The 10,267-nt window shown below is 38.0% G+C and overlaps 1 protein-coding gene across 1 annotated transcript in view; it reads right to left on the bottom strand.

The window, feature by feature from the left end:
- Positions 1-867: 867 nt before the first annotated feature.
- Positions 868-10,267, bottom strand: part of GNAT2 (G protein subunit alpha transducin 2) — an 80,369-nt gene continuing 70,969 nt past the window's right edge. Inside the window, exons 6-8 of the mRNA XM_072423592.1 lie at positions 3,816-3,945; positions 2,507-2,660; positions 868-2,418 (exon numbers count right to left, since the gene is read on the bottom strand). Of these exons, the coding sequence (XP_072279693.1) occupies positions 2,228-2,418; positions 2,507-2,660; positions 3,816-3,945 (475 nt within the window). The 3' untranslated portion in view covers positions 868-2,227. The remainder of the gene's footprint in view (positions 2,419-2,506; positions 2,661-3,815; positions 3,946-10,267) is intronic.

Genomic DNA, 10,267 nt, shown 5'->3' with positions numbered 1-10,267 from the left:
GTAAACAGGTGGGAAGCAGATGCCGGCCGGGCATTTGGCTGGGATGCAAGACCAGGAAATTTAAAATACTAAGTATTTTTGAATGTACCACTTTTACATTTAAAAATACCTAATATTCATACTGCCAGGGAGGTTAAGGGATGTTGCCATGCTAATAATACCAGATTGGATTCAACTTCCATATTGTAATTTTTGCAGATAATTGTATTCCATACAATGTAAATATGACTGTTCATATTGTCTGCAAAAAGGCTTTTCTTAATTACCCTATTTTAAGAAATAGCAGTTTATATCACAATTACTCTCAGGATGCCATATTGTTGCAGCAAGTCTTAAATACCTTTTTTGTTTTATGACATTTGATACTATCAGTGATTCATATAATTGAGATCTTTTTTCCCCAGAGAGATAAATACATTTGATTGCAAAGAGAGAAGATGATCAGGTTCATTCTAATTAATAATGTTGTCCATAAGCTACTTGACATAGGTGAAATATTTTTTGTTCTTTACATTTTCATTTATTTATGGGCAAAAAAAAAGCATTACTATTCATGAAAGGCTGCATCAGCTCCTTACATTCTTGCTCCATTCTCTTTAAGAATAATTGCCCGGCACATTAAAACCTAGTATGATGTGCAGTTCTAATCAGTAACTGACTCATCACTTCCTACTTTTCATTCATGCACATTACTGTTAGTAAAGCCACCCATTACTGTGATGTGGCCAGTGGTGTCTTATAAAGCGCCATGAAGCAAGTCCAGAGTCCCTACTTAAACTGTACAGTTTTGGTATACTACAGTATGATGTTTTGTATGACACATGCATTCTTGTTTAATATACAGTATTAAATTGATAAAACATGCAATCTGTATTTTGCTATTTATTAATTTTCTACAACAATTAGGTTACTTGACATGCACCCAACCCTTACAAATTGTTTTTAGGTTTTTATTTTGACCCTTCTATGTTACCATTTTACTTCATCAAAAAAAATATTCTAAAAAGGTGTGAATTGATTACAAAGCACAATAACTTTTCTCCTCATGAAGAGCTAGTATCTGGAACCTAACTCTATAAAAAAAACAACATACTTTGAAAAATCCTCCTTATGGGACACTTTGTGGGAGGGTCAGTATGCACGACTTTATTGTACAAGTGCTAACAGGAAAGAGCCTGTTAGTAATGATGGTTCTCTTTTTCATTTTGCTTCTTTATCATTCAAGGAAACGTAGGCTGAGGTGGAGAAGTGCTGTATTGGTTGACCCCAGTAGAGAAAGGCTGGTTCACTATACTGGTTATACTATTTAAGCTTCAAGATGGTACTGCACCCATTACTGCAACATTTATGGATCATCTGATCATCATACTTCACTGAACTAGATAACAGTTTATTTCTTCTCTGTGTTTTCAACTTTCAAAATATGCTAGTGGGTTTGTTGGTATTAGAATAACTGTTGCCCTGGTGCATTTATGGTTTTTAGTATAAGTAGGCTCTAGACTAGGCCCTGATAACTACCCTATAATAGTTACCCTATAACAACCCTAAAAGTGGTTGCAAGTACAGTGTTCTCTTCAGCACCTTTTAGGCAGGTGTAGTACCCAGCACTTTTAGGTAACTACCTGGCTGTTTTTGCTTGGTTACTGAAGGGTTAAGTCACAATACAGGATAATTGGACTGTTGGGGTATAATGCAATGACATTGGAAAAGAAAGACAGTCTAAGGGGGTGGACAGTAAAAGTTGGAACAAAAGTATAGGGATAGTAGAAAGTTGACAGAATTATAGGTTACAGGATTCCTATGGCAACAACAACTGGGAACACTCAATTTGTCATGTTGCCTCACCACTTTTTGACTATTTCCCCACAGCTTAAATTCCACCAAACTTAAAAAATAAAATTAGAATGCTGAAGAAGCCTGTAGTGTGCAAAATGTAATGCATAAGCTGTCCTATAAACACCAGAAATAAACATACAGTAATTAATCATCCAGTCAGATGCAGTGTTGCTAGGAGTAACATCTTACCTGTCTACAAGAAAATCTTTCAACTATTGGATGTAAAATATGTAATTGTCAGCAGTTACTCCAAAATCACCAGAGACTGTTAATGAAAAACACCCCCCTCTCCTTTTTAACTTTGTTGATCCGGACCCTACAGGTAAGAAACATTAACTGGAAGTAAAAGAATTAGGTCTTGTAAAGGGGACTCAAGGATCTGCCATGTACTTTAAAACAGTCCACAGTCTTTCAATGTTTCTTTGATGATGATATCAGTAACTGCATCAAACACAAATTTGACATTTTGTGTGTCTGTGGCACAGGTCATGTGAGCATAGATTTCCTTGGCATCTTTCCGCATATTTAAATCAAGGAACTGTGATTTAATATAATTTCCTGCGTCTTCATATGTGTTGGAACCTATAAAAAAGAAGGGGAGTTACTTGGTATTTCTTTTTATATCGCAAATGTCTAGAATTTATTTGTTAAGTGTGCTATTTTTACCTACCATCATAGTCTGGAAAACAGATGCTTAAATGAACTTTTTTTATTTTTTGCTCAAAAAGATCCTTCTTGTTCAGGAAAAGGACTATTGAAGTTGCAGCAAAGAACTTGTGATTGCAAATGCTGTTAAACAGATGAAGTGATTCATGCATTCGGTTCTGAAAAGAAAAACATATATTTTTTTTTTATAAACCAGGGGTTTACAGTCAGGTGTTACAGTCAGTCCCTCTGATGTAGGTGAAAGCATCCTAAATTGCAATACACTGTGCCTTTTTATAATGGCTACCTAAGTGAATGTAAGACAAGCTTAACATTTGTTATTATCTTCTTTAGTTTAACATTGAATCTGCTGCTAATCATTAGTTGTGCTTTGGCATTAAGGTTGATTTACTTAACAAGTCTTTCCTAGAAAAAAATGATTTACTATAAAGTAACCACCTGCCCATGACTAAGTTATCAATGTAAAAAAAACTTGATTTTCAGATTGGATAATTGAAATGAGAATTCCCATATTTTGTTATGAATATTCTAAGCTCCTTTAGTAAATCCATTTAAATGTCTTCCTAGGATGTAGCTAAGTGGTCAAGCAGAGACCACTAAATGGCCATCCCCGTCTATGTTTCCCAGTCTCCTAGAGAATACAGTAGTTTTGTTTATTAGCTTCACACACAGAGGATCGATTCTGAGACAAGATTACATGAGTTAGAACCCTTTCATATTTGGGGTCAATAAATGCATGGTTAGCTGTTCCCCCCGGGTCAGCACATTTGCATGCATTTCCTTTGTGTTGGTGGTGCTTTTTTTTTCTCCAGGGGACAAAAAGCAACATTTTGCTCCCAGAAACTGTGCAACACATACAGTTGATGAGAGGTTGCCCACAGATCTTTATCTTCCTTTGGAACAGTGTCATAAGCATTTCCTGATAGAAATTTTGTCAGGTGATGGCATCAGGTGCTCTCTGCTTGTGCCATTATTTTATCATTTACATTGACCCCAGTTATCTGTAGAAAAATCCCCTGTCTATGTAATGAAAAAATTGAGAGGGCAAGGTTTCTGCAGTCATATTCAAGTTTACCACTGCTTCCACATAGCTAAAGTTTAGTGAGTGACCTTTTCTCCCTAGTACAAGTGCTTTAAACAACATCACCAAGTGGAAAAAAATTATTGCAACTACCAATTAAAAGTTGAAAGAAAAGCTGGAAAACCCCTACCACATATAATTATGTCGAAATCCATAGTGTCCTTCAGTAACTAAGACTTTTTAAAAATATATTTTTATGCATATTGCATGTATTGCAACAATTCAGACATACCACTTCTTCATCTTCTACCAGAACCATGTCATAAGCACTCAGTGCACCACAAAATATAATGCAGGTAACTCCTTCAAAGCAGTGAATCCACTTCTTGCGCTCTGACCTTTGTCCTCCAACATCAAACATCCTGAAAAAGCAAACCACTTTGTGGTAATTTTAATCAGTATAGTACAGCTTGATTAGCTTCTTGATTCAATTGTTGATTCAATGTTGATTAGACCAATAGCAGACCTATTATTTAAAATCTTTGTAAAACCAATCACTAAACTCCCATGTAACCTTTTACCATGTTAATGCAATTTTAACCCCCCTAGCGTTCTAATTCTGTAATTTTTTGATGCAAAAAGTGATCCTATTTTTTTTGCATAGAAATTTTTGTTTATATTGTGGGCCTGTAATTCTTAGGATTAACTCCCGGGTATAATAATTATATTTATTTATTATATTATAATCATAAATTATAATATAATACACAATTATAATACATAATTATAAAAAATTATGAAATAATAGACCACAAAAGTGTAATTTATCAAAAAAAAAATTTTTTATCAAAAAATTCTAACTGAAATTTTCCAAACAAGGGTGCAATATTATTCATAAATAAGAAGATAAATTAAATGCAGATTTTAGAAAAAAAAAATTATTTACATTTTTAGTAAACATCCCGGGTGTGGTAGATTTTGAAGCAGGGTGCTGTAAAAAGTCCAACATCACAGTCAGGACAGTCAAGGTCAGGGCTAATAGTGGGCAAAATGAAAATCAGGGCACTGGGCAATAATGCTTGGTGTACTATATTATGTATTTGTACTTTTATTATGTGTTTTGTGTGTTTTTCACTGTAAAAAAAAATTTTAAAGCAGATCACATTGTAATCTGCTTTTAAATTTCCCGCCCCCACAATCCATCACTCCACCGCATCTCCCGGAAGATGTCACACATCTTGCCGGGTGATGCGGTGGGGATGTCCCCGCCCTACTCATTCCCCCGCTCGCGTCTCCCGGAGGCTGATCTCCGGGTGATGCGAGCAGGAGGGTGAGCAGCGGGGACATCATCCCCTACTCCCAGAGGCTGAGATCAGCCTCCGGGAGTAGGGGATGATGTCCCCGCTGCTCACCCTCCTGCTCACATCACCCGGAGATCAGCCTCCGGGTGATGCGAGCAGGAGAGTGAGCAGCGGGGACACCCCCTACTCCCGGAGGCTGATCAGCCTCCGGGAGCAGGGGATGTCCCCGCTGCTCACTCTCCTGCTCACATCACCCAGAGATCAGCCTCCGGGAGATGCGAGCAGGAGTAGATCCAGGGGGTGCTGCCAGCGGAAAATCTCCGCTGGCATCACCCTCTGGATTTACTGTTGGTGATCGCATCTGCCGTTAGATGCGATGCACCAAGCAGAAATCCTGCATGGTGCATCGCATCTAACTGCAGATGCGTGCATCGGGGTGGTGGGGACCTGGGCGGTATTTAAAAGCAGATTACTCCGCCACGCCCCCCGACGGAGAAGCGCCCCGCCATCACAGCGGGATCCTGAGATCGCCGCTGGAGCACGGGGATAAGGTAAGGGGGTCCCCCAAAGGTACCCCGAGTGTGAGTCGGGATTACCGATTTTTGCAATTTTTCCCACCCCGAGTCACACTCGGGAATACCGCTAGGGAGGTTAAAAGTCTTATTAAAGTTACACAGTCAGTACAAATACAAGTACATTACAAAAAAAAATTCAAATACAAAAAAATCCAAATCCAGGATTATCAGATGCCTGTGTCTCTCGCTGTGTATTCTGTTTTCATCCTTCAACTCCTATGTCACTATAGCAGTGAAAAAGTAGTTGGGGGTGGAGCCTCAGGGCAGGGGAGAGAGTATAGTGAATGAGGTATGGAGTGAATCCCAATTTATGTTATTACACAGGGCCTATAAGGTGTTCCGGCCCTCCATATCTACTCCACAACCCACACATTGGCATTTTAATGCCCCAAGTGCAACTGTACTAATGCCTCTCTATCACATCGCTTATGGTTTTGTCCCAATATTACCAACTTTTGGCATCATATACTAATGTTAATTTCTGATGTTACTGGCCATTCAATTTCAAAGACACCTTCTCTGTTGCTGTTTGGTTCCTGGGATGGTATAACTATGGATAATATGCCACGCTCTATGCAGAAATGGATAAATGTTTGCCTGTTGGCAGCAAGACGTGCGATTATGTGTAATTGGATACAACCTCTTCCATCCACCCTGGAACAAGTCCTCTCATCCCTCAAAGTTTTGTTCCACAGAGAGATGCTGGATGCTCAACTACAAGGAGACGACTTTATAACTCGCTTTTGGCAACAATGGTACCACTTTCTGCTTTATGCATTTACGAGTTCAGAGCGCACATCAATCCTTGAACTGTTCCAATATTCTACATGGTATATCACTAATATATCTGGCTAATGATCCACAGGTTTATCTATAGACTCCACTGGCTGATTTTGTGTTGTTTTTCTTTTTATTGACCAAAGTGTTATGAGTGTTTCCCCCTCCTCCCCTCATGTGTTTTGTCCCCCTATTGGTTTCAGATGTTTGAGTGTCTTTGTATTTTTTGAAAATTAATAAAAACATTTTGAAAAAAAAAAAGAAGACATAAGTCAATCAAGTTCAACCACTAGGGAAATAAACATATCCCAGATATAAAACCCCATAAGACATAGTTGGTCCAGAGGAAGGCAAAAAAAAAACCTGGTACAATTTGCTTCAATAGGGGAAAAAAAATCCTTCCTGACTTCCTGAGGCAATTGGATGTTCCCTGGATCAACAGTTACTGTTTTTTTTTACTTTAAAGCCCTAATACCCAGTTATTTTCTGTGCTTCTAGAAAAGCATCCAGCTTTTTCTTAAAGCAATCTATAGTAGTTGCTGAAACTACTTCCTGAGGGAGCCAATTCCACATTACAGTGAAGAATCCCTTCCTTATCTGGAGCTTAAACTTCTTTTTCTCCAGATGCAGAGAGTGCCTTCTTGTTCTTTGTAATGATCTCAAAGTGAATATTGGGGAAGAGAGTTTTCTATTAAGACCGTTATTTATTTATACAGGGTGATCATATCCCCCCCCCAATGTCTCTTCTGATGGCAGAATAGATTCAGTTCAGCTAATCTCTCCTCATAGCTGATCCCCTCTATTCTTTTTATTAATTTAGTTGCCCTTCTCTGCACTCTCTCCAATTCAACAATGTCCTTTTTGTGAACTGGTGCCCAAAACTGGACTGCATATTCCAGATGTGGTCTAACCAATGCTTTGTACAGGGGCAGGATTATGTCTCCATCTCTGCAGTCTATTCCTCTTTTAATACAGGAAAGTACTTTAGATATAGTAGCTTTAGATATTGCAGCTTGGCATTACATGCTGTTATTAGGTCTATGATCTACCAAAACCCCCAGATCCTTTTCAATTTCTGACTTCCCCAAATGTATTCCCCCTAGACAGTATGAAGCATGACTGTTGTTAGAGCCCAAGTGCATAATTTTACATTTATCTATATTAAATGTCATTTGCCACTTGGTTGCCAAATCAAACAGTACATCCAGGTTTGCTTGTAGATTATAGACATCCTGTATGAACTTAATTCCATTACATAGTTTGGTGTCATCTGCAAACACAGAAATGGTACTTTTAATCACAAAATCTATATCATTTAGAAAGATGTTAAACAGTAAAGGTTCCAACACTGAACCCTGGGGTACACCACTAATAACCTTAGACCATTCAGAGTATGAATCATTAATTACAACTCTCTGGGTGTGATCTTTAAGCCAGTTCTCTATCCATTTACAGATTGACTTTTCTAAACCTATTGACCCTACAGTGCATAATACCCATCTGTGGGGTACAGTGTCAAATGCTTTAGCAAATTCCAAGTACACTATATCAACTGCTATTCCACTGTCTACCTGTTTACTTAATTCCTCATAAAAAGAGAGTAAATTTGTTTGACAACTTATGTCTTTCTTGAAGCCATACTGACTATCACTTTTAATATTATTTTCTACCAGAAACTCCTCTATGTGGTCCTTTATCAAACTCTCTAGGACCTTTTCAACTACGGAGGTTAAACTAACAGGTCTGTAGTTACCTGGTAATGACTTTACTTCCTTTTTGAAGATAGGAACCACATTGGCCTTTTGCCAATCCATCGGTACCTTGCCAGTAACTAAAGAGTCTCTAAAAATTAGAAATAATGGCTTTGAAATACCCGAGTTCAGCTCTTTGAGGACACGTAGATCTAATCCATCAGGTCCTGGTGCTTTGTCAACCTTAATTTTTCCCAGCTGTTTCTCAATCATATCAATTCTGAGCCATTGTGACTCATTTAAGGCAGTGACATTGCTAATATGAGTTTGAAATTGAGCTCTGCCATTTTTCTGTGTACACTGAGCTAAAAAAAAGTGTTTATTAAATCTGCCTTGTCTTTATCCCCAGTTACCAACCCAGTGACACCCTTTAAGGGGCCTACATGCTCAAATCTGATCTTTTTGCTATTAATATATTTGAAAAAATGTTGGGGGTTTGCCTTTTTTTCCTTTGCATTCTGTCTTTCATTTTGAAGTTTTGCACATTTTATCTCCTTTTTACATCTTTTGTTATATTCATTAAAGTTTTCAAATGTTAAAGGTGATCCTTCATTTTTATATTTTTGGAATGCCCTTTTCTTGATCCTTATGGCTTTTTTAACATCAGCTGTGATCCACATAGGTTTTAATTTTACCATCCTAAACTTATTACCCATTGGAATATATTTTTCAGTGTGCTTTTGTAGAACAGACGTGAAACATTCCCATTTCTGTTCTGTGTTCTTTGAGGACAATATTGTCTCCCAGTCCAAGTCACAGAGAGCCGCCTTTAATAATGGAAAATTTGCTTTCTTAAAATTTAAGGTTTTTATCTTTCCTGATTTTTCTTCCTGTTTACAACTTACATTAAATGAAATCATATTATGGTCACTACTATCCAGATTCTCTTTTATGCATTGTTATATATATTCTCTTTTCTGCATTGTTAGAAAAAACTAGGTCCAGCAGAGTATCATTTCTAATTGGGGCTTCAATAAACTGTATCATAAAATTATCTTGTGTTAAATTCACAAATTTCCTCCCTTTTGCTGTTCCTGTAGTGCCATTACTCCAGTCAATGTCAGGGTAGTTGAAATCTCCCATAATTAAAACACTTCCACTTTTTGCTGCTTTTTCTATCTGTGTTAGAAGTTGATTTTCTATTTCTTCCTTAGCACTGGGGGGCCTATTGCAGACTCCAATGATTAATTGTGTGTTATTCAATCCCACATTCAACTCCTCCCATAATGCCTCAACCTCATCGCTTGTTCCATCCGCAATTTCTTCTTTCACATTGACTTTTAGATCACTTCTAACATACAGACAGACACCGCCACCCTTTCGTTTGACTATGTCTTTACGAAAGAGAGTATACCTTGGAATATTGACAGCCCAGTCATGCGAAGAACAATGCCAGGATTCCACAATGCCAACTAAGTCATAATCCTCCTCACTCATTAATGCTTCCAACTCCCCTATCTTGTTTGCTAGACTTCTAGCATTGGTGAACAGGCTCTTTAAACCTATGCTGCTTTTACCATCAGTGTTTGCCAAATCCTTTTGTTTTTCAGTACCACTAGTACTGCACAATCCAATCTTTGTTTGAAACATAGGAAGCTCCTTACAATTATCAATAATCCTCCCCCCAACTATCCCTAATCCACCCTCCACTAGTGTCTGACCCCTGACTAACCTTTCTGCCACCTTATTTAACTTTCCAAACCCCTTCTGTCCTAGTTTAAATATCCCTCCACCATTCCCCTAAGTCTTTCCCCTAGCACACCAGACCCTCCTTCATTTAGGTGCAAACCATATCTAGCATGCAGGTTGATAAATGCTAAATAGTCTGACAGAGACTTTACCCATAGCAATTTGCTTGAGATAGGGAAAAAGGGAATGGGGGTGAGTTCCAAATGTAGTATTTCAGACATAATCATGGTTTCGAGAAATCTTCGCAAGACTGCCAGACGGATTCTCGCTCATCCTTTCTCCTCACATTGTAAAATATTTTCAACTATTGGCCTAGTTACATAGTTCGGCCGAAAAAAAGAAAAGTCCATCATGTTCAACCACCAGGGAAAAAACATATCCCAGATAAAAACCCTAGAGACATAGTTGATCCAGAAAAAGGCAAAAAAAACATGGTACAGTTTGCTCCAACAGGTTAAAAAATTTCCTTCCTGATCCCACGAGGCACTCGTATGTTCCCTGGATCATCAGTCTCTGTTGTCTTTACTTAAATGAACTGGGCATTAAAGTTTGAATGTGCCTCTAGAAAAGCATCCCCCTTTTTCTTAAAGCAATCTTGCTGAAACTACTTCCTGAGGGAGCCTATTCAACATTTTCACAGACCTTATTGTG

This window comes from Pyxicephalus adspersus, chromosome 1, assembly GCF_032062135.1.
Source record: "Pyxicephalus adspersus chromosome 1, UCB_Pads_2.0, whole genome shotgun sequence".
NCBI lineage: Eukaryota > Metazoa > Chordata > Amphibia > Anura > Pyxicephalidae > Pyxicephalus > Pyxicephalus adspersus.
Note: the sequence above shows the minus strand (reverse complement) of the source record. Positions and strands in the feature narration are given on the sequence as shown.